Source organism: Bos mutus, chromosome 4, assembly GCF_027580195.1.
Source record: "Bos mutus isolate GX-2022 chromosome 4, NWIPB_WYAK_1.1, whole genome shotgun sequence".
NCBI lineage: Eukaryota > Metazoa > Chordata > Mammalia > Artiodactyla > Bovidae > Bos > Bos mutus.
In genome coordinates this window covers 44,152,600-44,174,008 of record NC_091620.1, presented here as the reverse complement: position 1 = coordinate 44,174,008, position 21,409 = coordinate 44,152,600, and the positions used below count along the sequence as shown (strand labels likewise).

At 50.2% G+C, this 21,409-nt stretch overlaps 1 protein-coding gene across 6 annotated transcripts in view; it reads left to right on the top strand.

Annotated features, from left to right (window-relative positions):
• The window catches only part of TNS3 (tensin 3), a 222,342-nt gene that overhangs the window by 181,444 nt on the left and 19,489 nt on the right, over positions 1-21,409 (top strand). For all 6 annotated transcript variants that reach the window (XM_070369418.1, XM_070369416.1, XM_070369413.1 and 3 more), the window contains 3 exons: positions 17,776-17,947; positions 19,372-19,973; positions 21,063-21,149. In XM_070369418.1, coding sequence (XP_070225519.1) covers positions 17,776-17,947; positions 19,372-19,973; positions 21,063-21,149 — 861 coding nt within the window. The remainder of the gene's footprint in view (positions 1-17,775; positions 17,948-19,371; positions 19,974-21,062; positions 21,150-21,409) is intronic.

Below are 21,409 nucleotides of genomic sequence, written 5' to 3'. Positions count from 1 at the left end.
AATGAGAATTCCCTAGTCTGAAAATAAGGAAAACCTTTCCTATGCTCCGGGACCTGGCACACTCTTGATGGACATCTTGGGGTGAATGTCATATGCCCTCAGGTCTCAGTGGGTCACACACTGGGACAGAGGGACCTAGTGATGTTGGAATTAAATTTCCTGGAGGAGCGTGAGGTTGGACTGCTGTGAAGTCAGTGTGGAACTGAGGTCCTGGGGTTGACTTTTTGTGTTTAATTCCTTCTCTGCAAAAGCAGACCATTGAATTGGATCCTAGAATGTGCAGAGCAGGGCCTCCCCAGGTGCTGGTGAGCAGGTAATCCCTGGGAAAGCAGCAGGAGGGTGTCAGAGTGGCCCTGAGGACTCCTGTCTGATGTACCATCATTTGGAGTCTTTCTGAGATCCCTCCTAGTTCTGTTTCACTAGGGCAGAGCCCGTGCTGAAGACCTGAGGGTCCTTGAAAGTCTCCCCTCCATGGTCTCTGCCCTTCCCTTCTGTGTACATGGGAGAAGCCCACATGGGTGTTAATGGCCCCCTTTCTCTGAAGCAGCTTCTAAGGCTTCTGAACTTCCTTTGCCATGTCATATACTGAGTTTTAAGGGCGATCCAGCAGATGCCCCATTGTTGGGTGGAGCAGAGGCCCTGGATTCCGTTTCATTAAATTAATGCTGGGCAGGACAGAGTGCTGACAGCTGACAGCACAGCCCCTCTAAGGACCTGTCAGGCTGGTGGGCATGTCAGGGGCTGGTGGGCGGCTGGAAGAGAGTGCTTTCAGATGGCACATGCTCTGCGGGAGGTGTAAGACGGGGTTGTTGAGGGGGACCCTCTCCTGTGCTCCTTCAGGTGCCTTAGCCACCAGATTGGCATCCTTGCCTCCCCTCACAGTTCTCTGCCCTCTCTTACATCCCGGACAGCTAAGCCTTTCTGAGTCTTCCTCTGTAGGAAAAACTCGTGTTGCCTCTCTCCGCCCTCTGCCTTGCTCATCTCATGGCAGCTCAGGCCTCACCCTCCAGCCTCACAGTTGCTGACCCCATCCCCACAGCAACGTTTCACAGTTCCACAGTCACCTCTCCTGATGTGGCTGTGGCCGTGCAGTGTGTCAGAGGGACAGCCAGCTTCACCTCATCAGGTGAAGGAGACCCCCACTGTCCCTGGAACAGCCCGCCTGGCTCTCACCTCCTCATCAGGGTGAAGGGGGTCCCCACTGTTTCCAGAACAGCCTGCCCAGCTCTCATCTTCCCTGGAATGTGCTTCCCAGTGGGGTGAGCAGGGTGGGGGGCCAGCCTACAGGAAACAGGAGCCTGGATTGGGGTTATGTCCTTCTCCCTCTGTAGCTTCCAAACTATTATCTGCCTATGTTTCACTCATCAGTACATCCCGGCATCTGACATAGAGAAGGTTCTGGTTATGTGTTATGTGTTGTTTTCTAATAAGTTAGTAAATAAGTGAGTGAGTAGGGAATAGGCGCCTTTTACTTAAAGGGAGCCAGGCATGCCGTTTGCTGCTAGGAGTGTGAAGGGAGGCAGCGGGGGCCAGCAGCATGGTGGCCAGCCTGATGTGTGCAGGGGAGGATTGGTATTGCCAACAGTGGACAGTCTGTGTGCACTTGATCCGTGATTCCACTGGGGGTAAGTGGGTGACCCTGCGGGTGTGAGCACCCATGGGTACCCCACCTCACACTGAGCCAGATCCTAGGTGCTGAGTGTGACTTTGCATCAGAATCGCTGCCACTTGCAGCACAGCCACGTCACCTTAGTCCCCGTTGCCCCAGCTAAGCAGAAGAGAGAAAGGAAAAGGACAGACAGATCTCCAGAAGGTTATAAAGTGTCTTAGATCCCCACCCAAGTTGTCCTGGTCGCAGATGCAGCAGCACAGACACAACATCCTTCCCCTCCACCCAGCCCGTGGACTGCCCCAGACTTACCAGGCCCACAAAGTCAGCGAGCCCCAAGGGAAGGACCCACCCTGGGGACTGCCATTGCACCACTGCCCTTCCTGGGCCTGACTGCCGGACGGCTGCCTTCCTCTCTGTCCAGGGAGCTGTGGGCCACGGGAAAGGCCCGTCCATCCGCTGGCTGGGCCTGCCCTGGGCTGTGCTCAGGCATTTCCTACAGATCCTGTGCAGGAGCTGCTGCCCTGCAGGCGCATAAACAAGCCAGAGGAAGAACCCTGCTCAGACCTTAGGGCGGAGGGTCCTTGGGATCTTCTTGACCTGTAACTTAGGGAGGTGACCCAAGGGTCACAGGTGTGCCTGTCTCTCCTGATGAGAGGCGTGTACCTGTCAACTTTCACCAAGATGATGAGTGGGTCAGAGGGTCATGCCGGGGCTGGGCAGATGTGACTCAGCCCAGGGTGGTTGGAGCGTGTTCTGGAAGCCTGCTTGCGTGTGCAGGCGCCTCGTCCCATTGTGATGTGCTGAAGGCGGTGCCAGTGCCGGCCCCCCAGCAAGAAAGGGGCCTCCCAGGAGTGATATGGGACCTTCTGTCTCAGGGAGGACTTTAGGGTGAGTGGCATCAGCACTAGGCTTTAACAGATGAGTTGGATCATGCCAGATCTGAAAGCAGGAGAGGCGAGGCGTGAGTGCTCACTCCCCTCTGTGCTTGCTGGATATAAACCTGGTTAGGCAGGTATCTGCTGCCTAGAGCTTCAGTCTCAAAGGCCATACACGGGACAGAGCCTCTCTACCGTGCTTTATGGACTTGTTACTGTTAGATCTCAGGCCATGAGATATGAAGCGTGAACTTACCTGACTGAGGGGGATAATGTCCCAAGTCTTATAACAGGATGGGGGTCACTTGAAAATGGGCTTTGAAGAGTATATAGGAGATTACACCAGATTACAGGGTAGTAGGCCTTTCAGCTAGAGGGAAGAACATGAGCAGAGAAGAGGGAAGAAAGGGATAGAATGTGTTTAGGTCCACCAACAGGCTGTTGGTGGACTAAGCTACCAGCCAGGTGAAACAGTCTAAGTAGTTGGAAATGAGACTCTGCAGACTGGGTGTGGTAGGGTGTGGGGGTGACTGCAGCCAGGAAGAAAACAAGAGGAAGGTCCCCCAGGCTACTTTGGGCAGGGGATGGAGTGAAGGTCTTAGGGCTGGTGACTGGGGCGGATGAGAGGCAATGCCCCCACCTAGGGGGAAGGGACAAGGGTGTGGAGCCTGGCTGGCGGGTGGGGTGCAAAGCTGACCAGGGACTCCAGTGGTTTCCAGAAGCTTCTCCTTTGTGAGCATTGGATCCCAGGGAAGCCGGTCTGCCTTTGGGGGAGGTGGCTCTTGAGGCTCAGTCGTGGACAGGAGGCTGTCCTTGGGGGTGCGGTTTGGGGTGTCTGTCTCCCCGGGGTCACCAGCCGCACGTGCACTAGCGGCTTGTCCCTTGAATAGCACTGACTCTGGGGCTGCAGCTAAGCTGTGGAGGGTTTCAGCGGGGAGTTTGCAAGAGATTAAAGGGAGGGAAAGGGAAAAAAAAAAGGGGTAAGAAATGAAAAGGAAGCAAACCGCGCAGTGGAGCGAGGCGGGGCCACTGCCGTCTGAGGCATTGAATGGGCAGGCCGCCCGACAGAGCCAGCGGCCGCCCAGCAAGCCCGGATTCTTTCCTCGGACGAGCTCTCCCTGCCGCCCTCTGAATGGGCCTCCTCAGAGGTGGCCGCCCCGCGTCCCGCCCCGACTCCCCCGGGACGCCGGAACCCAGAGTCGCCCTGCCCCGGTGGGTGGGGGACTCCGCTGGGGACAGTCCTGGGAGCGCCTTCGCCTGGCCCCCCGACCTCCCTGGCTGTCTGTGGACTGACCAGCGCCCCGAGGTGCCCAGGTAAGTGCCGCTCTCAGTCCCTGCTCTCTGCAGCCTCTGGCCACGTCTCCGCTGATGCTGAAACCTGAGCTCTGGGGGAGTGGGGGAGGGGAGGCATGGGAGTGGGAGGAGGTGGGATGCCAAGTCCCAGGACCAGGAAGGGCAGGGAAGACAGGACTGGGGAGGAGGGTGACTCTTCCCAGAGTCCCCTGTCATTTGAGGACAGCCCTCAGGTCCAAAGGCTATGGGACAAAATGCCCCAGCCCCAGAGCTTGAAAGGCTCCTCCTTCTAGAAGAAAGCCATGCTTTGTCTTTGCCGAGACTCACTGGGGCAGAGGAAAGCCTGGTTTACAGATGTGCGGCTTTCCGGAGGAGCCGGGGCTGCTTCCCAGCACAGCACATTCTTTTGCTGCAACTGAGAAAGCCCGCCTGCCCATTTCTAGGGCTGTCCTCCACCCCCAGAGCCCCTGAGGGATCTCGGGCTGCCCCGAAGGCAGAGGGCCCCCAGGCTGCACCCAGGTGTTCCTGCTTCTTAGGAGAAGCAGTGCTTTTACGGAATGCAGACAGCCCGCCTGAGGAGCAAAGTTGGGCTTTCACAATGAGTTTTACTGTTGTCTTGCCTACTGTTGGAGCAATCAGAGGGAAGATTTCAGAGTCCAAGACTGTAAAACAAGACACAGTCACTGAAATAACCTGTCTGCAATATTAGCAGAGCTTCTGGAGGGTTCTTCCCTGTGTCTTACTCTGGAACCGCCGAGGTGAGCCAGGCAGCACCGTGAGCCCAGGCTCTGAGGGCATAGGCACGGGGCATACTTGGATCAAGGGGCAACCCTGGGGCATCTGTGCCTGAGGACCCCTTACTGTTCTGTGTCCTGCTGACCCTGGGCTGACACACCGCTGTGTGTGTACATTAGCTAGAAGGATGGGGGTGATCAAGAGGCGAGAGAGGAACAATCCCTCTAAGAAAGGCAAGCCCAGGTCAGTGAGTGGTCCTCCTTCTCACTCTTGCCAGACTTAAAGTCTTATGTGTTCTCTCTTTGAGGACTGGGAGGATTTCCCGCAATTGAATGGATGATAATGTCATTCAAATAGAGATATTTGAACAGAAAATGACAGAGATGTCATTTTAATACAGTATATACACGATAGTAGGTTTCCATGAATTCCATATGTATGACAATATATCAGAACTTATCTGGTTAGGATGGAAATATTTTTCTAACTCCAAAGGTAAATTTAAGAGCATTTTGGTCCATTTATATCAGGACAGTGAGGTCTTCCTCACCTTCTGTTGGTGATGGTGGCTGGTAGGATCTGGGGAGCCAGCCTCAGGTGGGGCCTCCTCTGGATGTTCTTTCTAAGTGGGATTCAAGGTCTTAGGGCTGCAGGCAACTCCCAGAGACCCTGAGCTTCCCCACATGAGGGGAACTTGCACAGCAGGCTCTCTGAGATAGTGTTATGCTCTATTTGGAGGAAAGAGGCAGATACTATAGGGTAGGGTTATTCTGTTACATTAAGGCTGCTGACTACTCCAGTACTTTGGCCACCTCATGCGAAGAGTTGACTCTTTGGAAAAGACTCTGATGCTGGGAGGGATTGGGGGCAGGAGGAAAAGGGGACGACAGAGGATGAGATGGCTGGATGGCATCACCGACTCAATGGGCATGAGTTTGAGTGAACTCTGGGAGTTGGTGATGGACAGGGAGGCCTGTAGTGCCACGATTCATGGGGTCACGAAGAGTCGGACACGACTGAGCGACTGAACTGAACTGAACTGAAGGCTGCTGACTTTGAGATCTCCCTGGTGGGGTGCAAAGGAGTCTTGTGGAAAGAACATAGCTTCCCAGTCATAGAGATGAGGTGACTGCCTTTGAAAAAGTTCCTTAACCTCACCATTCAGCATCTCTTTCCTCATCTGTAAAGCTAATAAGTCTGCACATGGAAACCTTTTTCTGAGGATAAATCAGCTGTATATGGCTTAGCATAGTGCCTGGCATGTAGTAGTAGGCACCCAGCAAAAAGCAGCTATTATTCTGATTTCTGAAAAGTTGCTGTGTGTGAAATCATCAGGATTTTAAAACATCTTTGTGAGAAGTCATGAACATTCAGATCTGTACCTGTAGCCACCACAGCATTGCTCTGAAAGCATAAAGTGGGACTTGGGTTTGATGATCTGCGTAAGTTCTAGGCAAGCAGTTTACAGATTACAGACTGTTAATTGACAGTCCTGACTGTTGCCTACTTTGTCTTTTCTCTCTCCTACCCTTCAGTTTCCCCTTCCTATATTTTAAGAAAGCAATAAAATAACGTCCAAAGGCATAACACTGCTCAGGTCAGGTGAGTTGGAATCAGGTAGGTTGGGTGGTGATAGTGATTTTGTGTGTGTGACTGAAAGTGTTGTTAAGTGCCCCGGAAGCTGGTCTGCAGCTGTCAGTGGCGTGTCCAGAGTTGGTTCTGAGTCCCAGTCACTCTACAGAAGGCTCCCCTTGACAGTCTTTCCTCCAGGCATTCTCTTGTGACTTAAAGGTAACAGAAACATAGTTGACAGAGGAGCTGGGGCCCAGAAGACCCCCTTTCACAGACCGCGCTCCTGTTTGCTCCTTCCATGCCACCACCCACTTTGTCCTGCAGATTTAAGGACACTGGACAGAGAAGTTGGGGAACCAGTTCAGTCTCCAGTTCTTCCACTAAATACCAGGAGACTTTTGGCCTGAGAAAGCATCCTCTGATATCTGATAGTGCTCACTAGCCTCAGGGCGGGCACGTAGTGGAAAAGGTGGGCAGGGACCAGCCACTCCAGGTAAATAAATGAAATCCAGGTAGGATCTTATAAACTCGGAATGAGAAACAACAGAATGAGTTGGAAGGACTGGGGTTAGGATATGATTTGGAGAAGGAAATGGCAACCCACTCCAGTGTTCTTGCCTGGAGAATCCCAGGGACGGGGGAGCCTGGTGGGCTGCTGTCTGTGGGGTCGTACAGAGTTGGACACGACTGAAGCGACTCAGCAGCAGCAGCAGTAGCAGGATTCAACTGGGTGGAGGACCCAGGCACACATGGGACTGCTAGCTTTCCTGGGTGACTTGAGTGCACATAGAGAAGCTTCTAGAATGCCTTGGGACTCCTGAACAGCTCTGAAAAGGTGACAGAGCAGTCTTCCCTAGGACAAGATTTGATCCCAGATGGTATGGGTCTCAGGGTCCCTGCCTGGTGGGTCTGTGGGTAGGAACAGACCTGATGTCACCCAGCTATCCCCCTGCCTCAGAGCAGATGCTCTGAGGAGCTGCAATAGTTTTCTGATTGTTCTGTAGGTTCCACTGCCTGTTCACTTTCTAGTTCTTGGTGTGATGAGTGGGTTTTAGGATTTATCCTAGACTTTCCTGATATTATGTTGTGAGCTATCAGTTCTGTCTCATCTGGTCTTCTTGTTTGAGGCAGTGCTCCTACCCAAGTGCAGTTCCAAGGCTGCGTGGATGTGTGGATATTTAGATGTACTTTCCAAAGACCTTGCTCACTCGGGGGAGGAGCTAGTGTGGGTCTCCTGCTCTGCCCCAACCTCTGCACTGGAGCCTGAGGCTGGGTCGGGGAGAAGGCCGGCTCACCCTGCACCCAGCTGACTCCACCCTGGTGGGGAAGTCCAGGGCTACCTCCTCCTGTGAGGTGGGGTTGATATGGAAGATCAGCTTTCCACTGGGCCTTGCTAAACCCGTGGTGGGGGTGGAGTCCTGTGGGTGTTGGGTAGGAATAGGGCCGGCCGGTGTTAAGGAAAAGATTTTCTACTTTTAGTCCACTCATTTTCCTTTGGTCAGTTTTGCTTCTTTGGTTAGATGAGTAGGCTTTTCTGGAGCTGTTTTTGCTGACAGTTCTGGGATCTACCTGAGGCAATAAGGAAGTCAGGAAACTCGCCCTGGATAGTGTCCTTCCTCCCCTCCCCTCCACCCCGCCTACCCTGCCCACCCCATCCCCACCCCCCAGCCCAAAGCGTTAGGTCCTTCTTTCCATCTGTCAGAGTTCCCTGTGTGAGTGGTTGTGTGATGTCTGGGGCTGTAGTTGTAAACACAAGGACCAGAGAGAAGTGGGGCTACCCTGTCTTGGCCAGAATCGCAAGTTCCCAGCGTTATTATTTTCAGCCCTGCTAATTCAGTAAACACTGCACAAACACCTCCCACGTGCCGGGTAGCTGTGGACACCAAGGTGGAGCAGGCACAAGACCCATGGCAGGCACTTCACTGGCTGGCTGCAGAAGGGATCCCCAGGAACCTGAAATAGCCAATGAAAGGACAAGAGGTGCAAAACGAAGTTAGTGAGGAAGAGGGATTTAGCAGAAGGCCTTCCAACAATCAAATCCTTGTGTAGAATGTGAAGCCGTTAGCTTGAGACAGAGTCCTGTTTCCTAGAGTAGATGGGGTTGAGGTAGCACGTGGGCAGTTTTGTAATAAAAAGATAACAACAGAAGAATACCTGTTGCCACCTCACCGCTGAGAGGGAAGAAGGGGAGACTCAATCCCAAGGCCGTAGCCTCAGAAATCTCCTGAGCAGGAAGTGGGAGTGGCTCCAAGGTCATCTGGTGGGGAGACTGAGACCCCTAGTGATCACCTCCCCAGAGCATGCCCCAGCCCTTTGGAAGGGGCACCATCAATTCACATTCCTGCAGAGTCAGGGGCAGCACAGACCTGATTTCACCAGGCCATGGAGACCTCCTGGTCCCTGTGTGCCCACTCCTCAGCACTGTCACCTCTGGGAGACACCCTTGTCCTGGGGAGACACCAGGCCCACCCTGGGAGTGAGAGATGATCTCGCACATGTAACCCAAGGCAAATGGATTGTCACATTGCTATCCTTTTCTCTGTACCACAGAAAGAGGAAACTCTGTGTTCCTGGAGTAAGTGAGAGCAGGCCCTGGGCCTCAGCTTCCTGGGTCTGCCCAGGACTTCATACCCCTGGGGTTTGTTTTGAGGGCCAAGGAAGCCTTTTGGGTACCACTCAGGTAATAATTATTGGTACTGTTGATAATTTATGAAGAAAGCTTGCTTTTTCTGCTCACATGGTGAAAATCCAACTTAAATTATGCCGCAGTGCTTGGCACTGCAGTGAGCCACCTGTGTTCACTCAGGACTTCTGCCCAGGCTGGTGCGACCTAATAAGGGTTCATGGTGCTGCGCTCGGTCTGTCATCAGGGTGATTTAGAAGGACCGGGTGCGATACGGCTGCCTGATTCAGAGTCCTGGTTTTAGACCCTGAGCAGTGATAATCTCTGGAAAACAGCAGACTTTGGGCTTCTGAAATCTGGGGAGAAATTGGCCGCCTAGGGCCCCAGCTACTGTGTGGGCGTGGGGCTTAACCAATGTGGATCTCCAGGTCCTGCAGGGGTTCTGAGAGGTAAAGTTCCTATGAGGATATCTTAGAGTTGTGTCCTTAAACCCTACACAGGAAATAGGGCTTGCCGGTCACAACCAGACCCTCTCTGATTCTACAGGAGGGTTTTAAGCCCTGGCCCTCCTTTGGAATATGATTTTGAATCTCCATGGTGCAGTCCTGATGAGAGGATGCTCTCACTGCAGATGAAGGCACCTCAAGGCTTCTATGTTAGCAGTCTTCACCAGGCTGATGGCTCTTTCCGGAGAAGGTCCAGCACAAAGTTTAGCATGAATGGTGATGGTTTAGTTGCTAAGTTGTGTCCGACTCTTGCAAGCTCATGGATTGTAGCCCACCAGGCTCCTCAGTCCATGAGATTTCCTAAGCAAGAATACTGGAGTGGGTTGCCATTACCTTCTCCAGTGGATCTTCCCAACCCAGGGATCGAACCTGGGTCTCCTGCGTGGGAGGTGGTCTCCTGCATTGCAGGCAGATTCTTTTACCGACTGAGTCACCAGGGAAGACCTTAGCGTGAATGCCACACATTGTTTCCACAGGCGGGCCAGAGCCCCTGGGGCTTCTGCCTGAAGGAAGGAAGCAGTTTTTCTGAGAATCTAAGACTTCTAACCCAACAGGGAGTCATGGGTGCAACATCTTCACCAACATAGATGGGGCCTCATTTCTGCCTTCTGCTGACAGTTTACCTGTTCCTGGGTAAATCTAGTGGCTTGTTAGGGTGACTCCCTCTCTGTCATCCTCACTACCCGCTTCCTCTGCAAGTGAGTTATACACATTCTCCCTCTGCTTAAACACTTTCTCTGGATTTTTTTTTTTTTGGCTCAGCTCAAGGAAAGCTTCCCTGTTTCAATGCCTCTTTTCTTCTCTCTGGCGCCATTTCTCCCCATAGCCTGACAGCTGCCGTAAACATTCTTGTCTACCTGGATTCCTGCTGGATTGGAAATAGCTTTTTTTTTTTTTAATAGAATCTTATTTATTTATTTGATTTTTAAATTTTTGACTGTGCTGGATCTTTGTTGTTGCACACTGGCTTTCTCTACTTGTGGCTAGCGGGGACCACTGTCTAGTTCCGGCGTGCGGGTTTCCTCGTTGAAGGCTTCTCTTGTTGGGGAGCATGGGCTCTAGGGTGCGTGGGCCCAGTAGTTGCGGTACATGGGCTTAGTTGCCCCACAGCATGTGGAATTTTCCCAGACCAGCGATTGAACCTGTGTTCCTTGCATTGGCAAGTAAATTCCTAAACCACTGGAAGTAGCTGTGAGGCAAGGATCTTGTATCACTGAGGCTGCTTTCTGTTGCAAGTATCCAGTCCCAACTCAAACGTGAGTAAAGGAACAAGAAAGGAGGACGTGTGATTATTCACAGGAGCCAAAAGGTGGAACCAACCCAAGTGTCCCTCCACGGGCAAAGGATAAACATATCGTGATTCATCCATACAATGGAATGTTATTCAGCCTTGAAAAGAAAGGAAATTCTTACACATGCTACCACATGGATGCACCTTTAAGACACAGCCAGACACAAAAGTACACATGCTGTGTGATTCCACTTACGTGAAGTACTTACAGAAGTCAGATTTATAGAGACAGAAAGTACAAAGGCAGGTGCCAGGATCGGGGGAGGAGGGGGTGTGCAGAGGCAGTGTTTAGTGGGGACAGAGTTTCAGTTTAGCAAGATGACAAGAGTTCTGGAGATGGATAGAGGTGGCGGCGGCACAACGTGTGAATTGTACCTAACGCTTGTAAACTGAGCACTTAAAACTGGTAAACCGTGTTATGTCTGTTTCACTCAATATTTTTTTTTAATGGAAATATAAGTGAGTCTCGGAGAGCAGTTCTGGCCGCAGCTTTGGTGTCGTGAAGCCTCATTCCTCATTTCTCAGTTCTTGTAGAAACTCCCTCATCCTCGGGCTCTGGGAGTGGGGGTGTATGGTATCCCCAGGACCTCCAGCCCCAGTGCTGTTAAAATCTAGCAGGAAGGAGGGAGTTTGTTTCCCTGAGAGCTTACTCCAAAGCCTATTTTTGAAAGATGCTCATTCGTTACAGGTTGCTAAGAGTCCTGGTTAGTCACTTGAGAAACTGGCCTCGCTTAGTGCATCATCAGAGTAGAAACTGCTTGGGAAGACTCATTGTGAACCGAAAACAGTTTCCAATGTTGCCACATTAGAATTCCCTGCACAGCACCAATGGAATAGGGGCAAATGTGTTTTCTTTCCAGCGTGTTTGACTCAAAACCTCTGAATAGAAACAAGACATCTTCAAAGAATAAGAAGAAACAAGATCCCGATTGTAATGAGCTGTTTTATCTGCATTTTCTGCTTCTTCTGTGTTATTGAGTAGAAGGAAAACTGTGGGAATAATTCCAGTTTGGATGAGATCTTTGTGGAAGGCTCTCCCATCTGTTAACAGACAGGGACCCTGACTGCAGTGGTGGTTGGGGCACCTCAGCTCTGTTGGAAGCATGAGAATGTTGATGCTTCTAGAAGAAACACATTTCATTCTTGGGAGAGCACTCCTAGTACTTACTGGAAATGGTGACCTTAACCCATAGAACACATTCATATGATGTGATTCTGACATAAAGATTTACAAAAGAAAAAAAACTCAAGATCTAGAAAGTATGTGTTTATCCATGTGGGGGCTGTCGATCACTTCCTTCTGTGTTTGTAGAGTATTTATGAGGCCAGAGATGCAAGACTGATTTTTGACAAAAAAAGAAAAACCTTCTATGCGGCGTTGTGTTTTGAGTCTTCCGGGGTTTTTCTGTGTTTGATTGTCATTGTATCTAGCTGTCTGCTCATCTTTCCCTTGCTCTCAGAAAGACTGGCTAAATGGTCTGTTGTTCATAGACAAATATAAAAGAAACACTACAAGATAAGGGCTCCCTTTAAAAGTTACTACTGTTGAACTTCCCATACAGTCTTGCATTTAAAAATAATATTTTAAGTTTAGAGCTAGACAACAGAAAAAGGACTATTTTACCTATGAAATGTTTTCTGTAAACCTTAGTTTACATAAAGCAAAAGTCAAGAGCTGAGACTTGAAACGTGAGAAAGGGCATGTATGCTTAGTTGTATCTGACCCTTTGTGACCCCATAGACTGTAGCCCACCAGGCTCCTCTATCCATAGAATTCTCCAGGCAAGAATACTGGACTGGGTTACCATTTCCTCCTCCAAGGGATCTTCCCGACCCAGGGATTGAACCCACGTCTCTTGTGTCTCCTGCTTTGGCAGGCAGGTTCTTTACCACTGAGCCACCTGGGCCTGAGTAAATCACCACAGATGGAAACCACCAATTTACAGAGGAAAACAGAAGCAGAAGGAAAAGAAACAACGGAGAAGTAAATCTAGAGCTAAAGAGACCCTAGAAATCATCCTCTTTGATCCTAATTGATGGGATTCTGTGGATGAAGAACCTGAGGTCCCAGAGGTTGACAGCATATTCAATGGCCTATGACACACGGCAGAACCCAGACTAGAACTTGGGGGTCTCTGCCCTCCTTCCCTGTCAGCCCCAGTTTCAAACCCAGAAGTAGAGTGAAAGAAAAGAAAGATTTGTTAATGTTTCATTTTGCAGAACTCTCAAATGTCAGGGAAGGGAACTTCCTGATTAACTACATCATCCCCGGAAGGAGGGACGGGGGGATGGAGATAGATAGATTATAGATATGAAAGACAGGTATTAAAGTTCATATAAAATATTTAATGGCAATTTGTACTTATTAGGAGTAAGTAATATATGAGTGAATACTTTTTTATACATTTTATGATTTTTTTAATGTAACTAGGAAGACAGGAAATGTTGATTTTCTTTTCTGTAATGTCACGTACATTAGTCAGTAGGGGTACCTACATCCAAGAGAACAGTCGTATGGGGATGAACCTTGCTGTTTGGGCCCCTCTTTACCTTTTATGCCGGGCCATTCCCTCCGGTGAAGGCCTCAGCTTCTGGGTCAGGCGGCACCAGGCTCTGGAGGACAGGGAGCTGAGAGCAGCGCAGGTTCCCTTTCTTCTTGTTAACTTACACCATGTGATGTAAATAGTGGTGACCAGAGAGCAAATGTTCCCCAGCTTCCCACAGAACCTCCTGCAGTGGCCCGAATGAGAGCATAAAAATAGACCTTTTGGGAAAGAGCCTGTGACCCTCTCTCACCCTGTTCTGGGTAAAGGAAGTGCAGGAAGGGGAAGCCGAGGGGATAGGACACCGGACATCCTGGGAGCCCAGAGGGAGAGGCAGGCGCCCTCCTCTCAGCCCTCAGCCCAGGACCATCTGCTCAGAGAAAACCAGGAAGCGAGGGGGTTGATTTCCAAACACTGAAGGCATTATGTGGGCTCCTTTGGGTGTCAGTAGGGAAGAGAAAATGCGGGAATGTAGTGAGCAGGAACAGACCTGCGACTTTGCCAGGAGGATGACCAAAAAGAGCCCAGATCAACTTGGGCACCAGAGATCCGACATGCAGGGGGTGTCCAGCAGTGTCCCTGTAGGCCTTAGTTCCCCTGCAAGTGTGGACACAGCCTAATGGCAACTGTGGCCCTGGAAGTCTCACGGTCCTGGAGCCCCTTATGTAGTTGGTTTAGGACAAACGGACATGCTGTCTGTGGTGTCCAGAGTGGAGAAAAGGCAGCTGGGACCAATGCCTGCTTCTCTGCCCTCATCTCGAAACTCTCATCTGCTCCCATGGCTGTCACTGCACCCCTGAGCCTCCTTCTGGGTCCAGAGCTGAGAAGATAGAGCCCCCGGCCCCGAGTCCCCAATAGGCAGCAGGGCCCATGGACAGTTCTCCTTTCAGAAATTTCACGTATTGTTCAACTGTGAATGGCAAATGTGCAAGTTGAACAAAACCCAGTCAAGACACATCCTTCCTGCTCTTGGCGCATGCGCACTTTGAGAAACGAGGCAGATTCTTGCAGAAGGGTCTGCTGGCTTGACTCATGCGACTGGTGTCTCCGTCTGTACTTGAACTCAGATTTCAGGGTCCTTCTCCAGCCGTGTGGGACCCCTCTTCTTATGTCTCTAGATTCCCAGTGGGGCTAGGGGGCAGTGCCCCACTGCTTGGAGAATGAAGGGTGTGCCCTTACCTCCCACGAGGCCCCACTCATAGTACCCTTTGTATCTCTGAGCACACTTAGGGACCAGGAACCCGGGGCTTCCACTCTGAGGTGCTGGGCCACTCCTTTAGGGGTTAAATCCTGTTGCCCTGGCAGGGGCTGATCTGAGCAGAAGGCATCAAACCCAGCCACGTGCCCCAGAGCTGGCTCTAGCTGAGTTAGGAACAAAGCCACTTTCATGGAAAGCACTGTGCTTGTTTTCTGGAACAGGCAGCGTGATAACAGCACAAACTGGGATCTCATTTTCCTTTGGCTTCTCCTTTGGTGGGACTCCTGTGCACCACTTGAGGGTGGTGGAGGATTCCTGAGGTAGCTGGGATTCCTATGGCCCCTGGACTCGCTGACACGCAGCCCCTGTCACTGCATGGGGACCACTGAGAGCAACCTTGGTGGCAGAGGAACTGACCCTGTGAGTAGGCACTGTGTGCATGCTCGTGCCATTCACTCATGGCCCATGACATACTCAAGCAGCCCTGAAGCAGATGGGCTAGACTTAATGGATAAACCGTTTTTCTTTTCAAAATTGTTTTATTTATCTGTTTTTGACTGAGCTGAGTCTGCACTGCTGCATGTGGGCTTTCTCTGTTTGCAGCAAGTGGGGGCTACTCTCTAATTGTAGCACTTTAGCTCTAGGGCATGTGAACTTAGTAATTGTAGCACACAGGCTTGGCTGCCCAACGGCCTGTGGAATCTTTCTGGACCAGGGATCGAACCCACGTCTCCTGCATTGGCAGGTGAATTCTTAACCACTGGACCACCAGGGAAGTCCCAAACCATTTTTCCGATCCTTGACGTGCTGGGTCTGTGCTGCTCCTTGACGTGGGACCGTAGGCTGATGGGCACAGCGTCCTCTCACTTCTCACCAGTCTCCTGAACCATATCTGCATCCTTTCTCCTGCCCTGTACTTTTGCCTCTGCACCTCTGCTAACTCATTCATAGTGTGACTGACCTGAAGCTCCCACCAGCTGCCAGTTCAGTGGCGGGGCCAGCAGTGAACAGTGGAGGCTCCTCTTACCCTGTGAGCACGGAGCCCCCGGATGGTGCCCAGTGCACCGTTATGCATACCCTTTGGGCTGTCAGAATCCCACCAGCCTTCCAAGATACTGTCAGATACCGCTTCCTCCAGAAATCGAACTCTCTCTAGATAGAAACATCTCCTCCTGTAGGTCACAGGCTGCAATTCACATGCTCCCTGATGCAATGCTGATTTGAGTGCTAAGAGCTAGCTGGTGCTCAGCAAATACATTTCTGAAGTAGAAAATGAACACAGGCTGATGTAACTGAAGATGTAACTTTATCATCAGGAAGAGAAGTGTGGGTGCAGAGAAATATCTGAAACACCATGCATCTTTGCTTATCTGTCCCACTTCAATCAGAAATATTGAAGGATGGGCTTTGGAGACCATCCTCTTGGTTAATTAATTCAACAAACATTTATTTTAGAACATTTGCCGTAGGATGTTGTGCTTGCACGAGGGGCAGTTAAACAGCATAAATAGGATGACTGCATCTGCTCTAGTAATTTATAGGTGAGTCATAGCAGGAGACACACCAGCCCTGTGTGTGACACTGACGTTAGCACACCCAGCTCTGAGTGATCATGGAGCATTTGCAGCTGGGTCCAGGAGGCAGCGTCCATCCAGGGGCTTACAGTGTATTTTGTACCAATAGAACAGTAGCACTCGACTTTTCTGTGATCAAAAGTTTACTAAAGGTTTAAAAGAATTAACACAGAATTTGGATATCACCTTCCTCCCAAAATGGGACAAGTGCTCTGTTTAAGTTTGTCATTGATTTTCAAAAGTTTTACTATTAAGTGAATAAGTGTAGTTGTCTTTTTATTTATCCTGCTTAGATTTCATGATTTTTTTTTTTACACTTGTGACTTTTTTACACTAGTTTTTACACTACTTTTACACTAGATTTCTTTAGTCTGTTTTGGGAAATTCTCAGTATTTTCCAGTATTGATTCTGCCTCATTGAATTTCTCTACCCCTTCTTAAACTCCAATTATATGTGTTAGAATTTTTCATCATATCTCACATATATTTCTCCTCTTTTCTGTATTTTCCATTCTTTTCCTCTCATGGCTTCAGGCTGGATATTTTTCTCTGGACCAGTCATCATTTATGCTGTCTCTAGTCTGCTGATACAATTATTGACCTAAGTAAGGCTTAATTATATTAATTGTGTTTTTAAGTTTTAGGTTTTCTGTTTATTCTTAATGGACTCCAGGTCTCTGGTGAAATTCTCTCTTGTCTTATATTTTCTGAAACATTTTCAGTTTGGTGCTGGGTTGCTTAGTCAATCAGTCGTATCAGACTCTTAGTGACTTCATGGACTGTAGCCCACAAGGCTCCTCTGTCCATGGGATGGATTCTCTAGGCAAGAATACTGGAGTGGGTTGCTATTTCCTCCTCCAGGGGATCTTCCCAACCCAGGGATTGAACCTGCGTCTCTGGCATCTCTTGGATTTGCAAGTGAATTCTTTACCACTAAGCCACTGCAGCTTCCTGTTTAAAATCTGTGCCTTTTAACGCCAGTGTTTGTATTACCTGTGGGTGTGTTTTCTTTTTTTTTTTCACTTTTTGTTTTGTTTTTTATGTTTTTGTTTTGTTACCTGGAATGCCTGTTCAGTTTTTTAAATAAATATTTTATATTGTGTCCAAAAAGTATAGATAAATTGATAGATAGACAGATGTTAGATGGTTGGATAAATGGATGGCTGAATGGATGGATGGATGGATAGATAGGTGGATGGACTATGATGGATAGAGCTGAGTAACATGAGTAATGTGAAATTTTTTCAGCTTTATTATTTTCTGATCAATCCTCCCTTGTTTTAAGGCAGAAAGCAAAATAACTTGTATTTCTCACAGTATTATTTTATTATTATTTATTGACCATGGTAGATTTGTCTAGTTCTCAAAAATTAGTTTTTAAAAATATTTTGCATATTTTTAAAAATACCCAGAAATGGTAGTGATGCTAGACTGTAAGCAGGGTGGACATCTGATCAGTGGAACATGTGAAGTTGCCTGGGGTTTGTAGGTGTCAGGCAGGGTTTCCTCGTGTTCGGCTTCTTATCCCCCCTTGACAAGAGTTAGGCCAGGTGGTCTCTGCACCTCATGGGGGTGAAGACACTGCAGGCAGGGCTGTGTTAGGGGAGGAAAGTGTTAGCTGAAAGCACAAGACTCATCAGTTGCCCACCCACCCCACAGCCGCTGGTTTGCACTTTCTTTGGTTTGCATGGAGACCTTGCCGATTCTAGAGTGAGAAATGGTTTATCTCATCGGGGCGGTAAGTGTATCAGAGTAACTAGCCCTCAGCTTACTCACTGATGATACTCATGAGTATGTGTTGACAGCTGCAAGGACCAGCCAGATGTTTCTCCTTTGGAAATGTGCTGGGAAAGAGGAGGCTGCACTTGGTGGAGTCAGATCACCTCCTTCTGCAGCAGAAAGCTTCGTAAATGGCACTGCTGCTTACAGTCTGCTCATGTTTCCTTGCTCCAGAACCCCGAGGCTGCCCTGAGATTCTCAGTCATTCTGTGGGGATGTCAGAGAGCCCTGTTGGACCCAAACCCACGATGCTCCGGGCCGACATGCCCACGGCGCCCTCCTTCCAGCGGGCATTCACGTCCTCCTGCACCATTTCCGGGAACAGCCCCAGCCAGAGGAGAGGGAGGTAAGGTGGCCATTGAACCAAACACAGGCTGCTCTTACAGACCCCAGCCTGAACACCACAGAGGGAAGAGGGGGGCAGGGGTCTCGTCCTCCACACGACACCAGGCCGCCTTGTGCACTGACAGCCATCGGTCTTCAAAAATGCAGTCAAAATAAAAACTCATGTGTCCACCTTCACTTTTAGCAGGTGGGGTGCTCAAGGAACACACTGCTCTTAGAGTCTGGGCACAGCAGCCAGTTAAGGACCGTGAAGGCATTGTCTGAGCTCAGGCTGGAAAGGGGGGTGCAGTGGTCAGGCTAGGAGCGGGCCTGCCCAGGGCTGCAGGTTGGGGGTGGGGAGAGCAGGCAGGATGCACTGCTCTCGGGGGAAAAAAAGGAATTTGTGCTAGTGTTTGGGAAAGCCTTGGGTGTTGGGGGGGGGTGCATGGACAAAGAGAAATGTCCTATTTCTGCTTCACAAAGGACTACCCTTGTGCAAATTCACATGCTCAGGGTAGGAATCATTTCTTAGTGTTTTACTTGTGGGTACATTGCTCTACAGTTACCATCCTGAATCCCACCTCATTTCTCTACAAAAAAAGGGGCACGTTGCATATCAGGGCTTAACGTTACACACACAGCAAGTATGTGTTTGCTAGTGAGATATACGTGTTACTTGTCTTTCTATATTTCTAAATATAGTTTCCAATATTTTTTTATAATTAAGTTTATTCATTTTTAATTGAAGGATAATTGCTTTACAGTATTGTGTTGGTTTCTGCCAAACATCAACATGAATAAGCCGTAGATATACCTATGTCCCTCCTTCTTGAACCTCCTCCAGTATTCTTACTGTTGGAATTTCCCATTTCTGATATGGTAATCTCTTGTGTTCTTACTGGTATCCTTAATTAGCTTGTGGTCCTGCAAGCACTTATTGAAAATCGACTGTGTGAGGATGTTGGGCATGGGGAAGAGGAACCCAGGGGGAGGGGGTTTAAGCAGATACATGGGTGGTGCCTGTGTGGTGGGACCAGGGGAAGGACAACGCTATCCCTGTGCTCACATGGACACGGGCAGGGAGGACTTCAAAGTCGGGCACAGTGGAGCTGCAGCTTGAACTGAAGAGAAGAGGGGACTTTGCCAGGTCAGAGTGGGAAGGAAGGCACGCAGGCTGTAGAGGCAGGGAGGGCCGCCTCCCCTCCTCGAGGTTGTGGACTGAGCATCTGGGGTGAATGGTCAGGTGGGAGGCTGGAGAAGCAGGGCCTGAGTTCTGATATTTGGGGAGCCCCACGTTGCTGCAAGGGGAACCTCAGTACCCCGCCTCTCGTCCCCATCATGTGGGAACTGATGCTAATTCCCAGGCTAATTAGACTAATTCCCTTAATTAACCACTGCTAATTCTCTCTGGATATCTCATTGTCTCGCCATTTGTCTTTTGAACAGCCCTTCCTCAGCTGAGCACCAGTGGGTGGAGACCAGCCCCAAGTCCACGCTGACCCTCCTGGGGGGCAGCCGGCCTGGCAAGGACGGCCCCGCGCGACCCCACTTCCCGCCTGCCGACCTCCAGACATCCTTCCACGGCCCCGAGCTGTCCCTGGCGGAGCCGCCGGAAGCTCTGGGTCCCCCGAGCAACCAGGCCTTCCTGAGCTTCAGCACTGCCCCCATGGCGGGAGGTGGGCTCCCCGCCGGGGAGGACCCCGGGGCCTTGCTGGCCAATTCCCACGGAGCAGCCCAGGCCCCTGGCAACCCACTGACGGCAGCTGAGGCTGCCGACAACAGCTTCCTGTCCCACAGCTTTCTCACGGTGGCACCTGGACACAGCGGCCACCACAGCCCGGTCCTGCAGGGCCCGGGACTGGCTCTGCCCGGGCAGCCACCCCTTCCTGAGAAGAAGCGGACCTCAGAGGGAGATCGGTCTTTTGGCTCGGTCTCGCCATCCTCCAGCGGCTTCTCCAGTCCTCACAGCGGGAGTACCATGAGCATCCCTTTTCCAAACATCATCCCGGACTTTTCCAAGGCTGCCGAGGGGGCAGCACCTTCCCCAGGTAGGTGCATCTCCACGGGTAGGGGGCCTATCCTTGTGCTCAAGCCTGCACTCGTGCAGGGCAGCACCCTGGGGTTATGGCTCGGCCTGCCCAGTGAGCCCCAGTGCTGTTACTTGGCTGAGTACCTTGAGAGAAGAATCCATAGCCTTCAAGGGTGCTTTTCCATCTCACTGCAATAAACGTAAAGTTAGTTACTCAGTCGTATCTGATTCTGTGACCCCATGGACTATAGCCTGCCAGGCTCCTCTGTCCATGGAATTTTCCGGGCAAAAATACTGGCATGCCTTCCTCTAGGGGATCTTCTCAACCCAGGGATCAAACCCACATGTCCCACATTGCAGGCGGATTCTTTAGTGACTGAGCCGCCAGGGAATCTCAGCCTAGCCCAAAGGAAAATACCAATCTGGAGCTGCCTCTTCATTCACCTGGGCTTGCCAGGTGACCCTAGGGGTAAAGAATCCTCTTCCCAGTGCAGGCAACATAAGAGACGTGGATTCGATCCCTGAATCAGAAAGATTTCCTGGCAGAGGAAATGACAACCTGCTCCAGTATTCTTGTCTGGAGAATCCCATGGACGGAAGAACTTGGTGGACTATTGTCCATAAAGTTGCAGAGTCAGATATGACTGAGCATGCACACACTTCTGCATTATTCGCATTAGATTTTGTTCAACAGCAGAAAACGCCGACATCCACGGTGGTTCTATTTTTTTCACTTGGAGTCAGTGTTCTGTAATAGTAATTAAAAAAAATTTTAAACAAATACATTTGAAATTTAATTATCTCATGTTTCAAGTGTCGAAGAAAGAATTAGACACTGATAGGAGTAAGGGACGTCAGCCTTGCTCTGCGTGCTTTCTGTCTTTGTAACTGTGTGTGGGTGAAATGGGGTGCCCGATCGTGGAGGTGTCCTGCTGTCTTTGTGTTTTCTGTTATCAAACAGCCACTCCCTGCTCCGTGTTAGGCTTCTCCCCTGTAAGTAGAGCGCTCTCACCTGGGGTGGGACTTTGAACTTCTAGGTCCTTTTGAGGTGAGAGGTTGCAATAAAAAACACCCTTCATAGTTACTGTTTTTAAATTTTGTTTTGCAGATAATCCAGGTGATAAGCACGTGTCTGTAAACTTTGTTCAGGACACATCCAAGTTCTGGTACAAGGCGGACATCTCCAGAGAGCAAGGTGCGTGGGCCGGATGAGGACCCTGTGTCTGGGGTGGGAGCGTCGGGGAGGCATCACCTGGGATTGGATGCGTTAGAGCAAGGCCTGCACTTCATTACCTACCTCAGGGGAAAGGCTGCAACCTTTAAGTGTTTATTGGAAAACATTATTCCTAAGGAGGGAGCCAGCCAGGAAGGGCACCAGCCATGATCATTCCAGTGTTGGGGTGCAATTTTTGGTGGCTTCCACCAGCCAAGGTCTGGCCGGTGTTGCCCGCGATG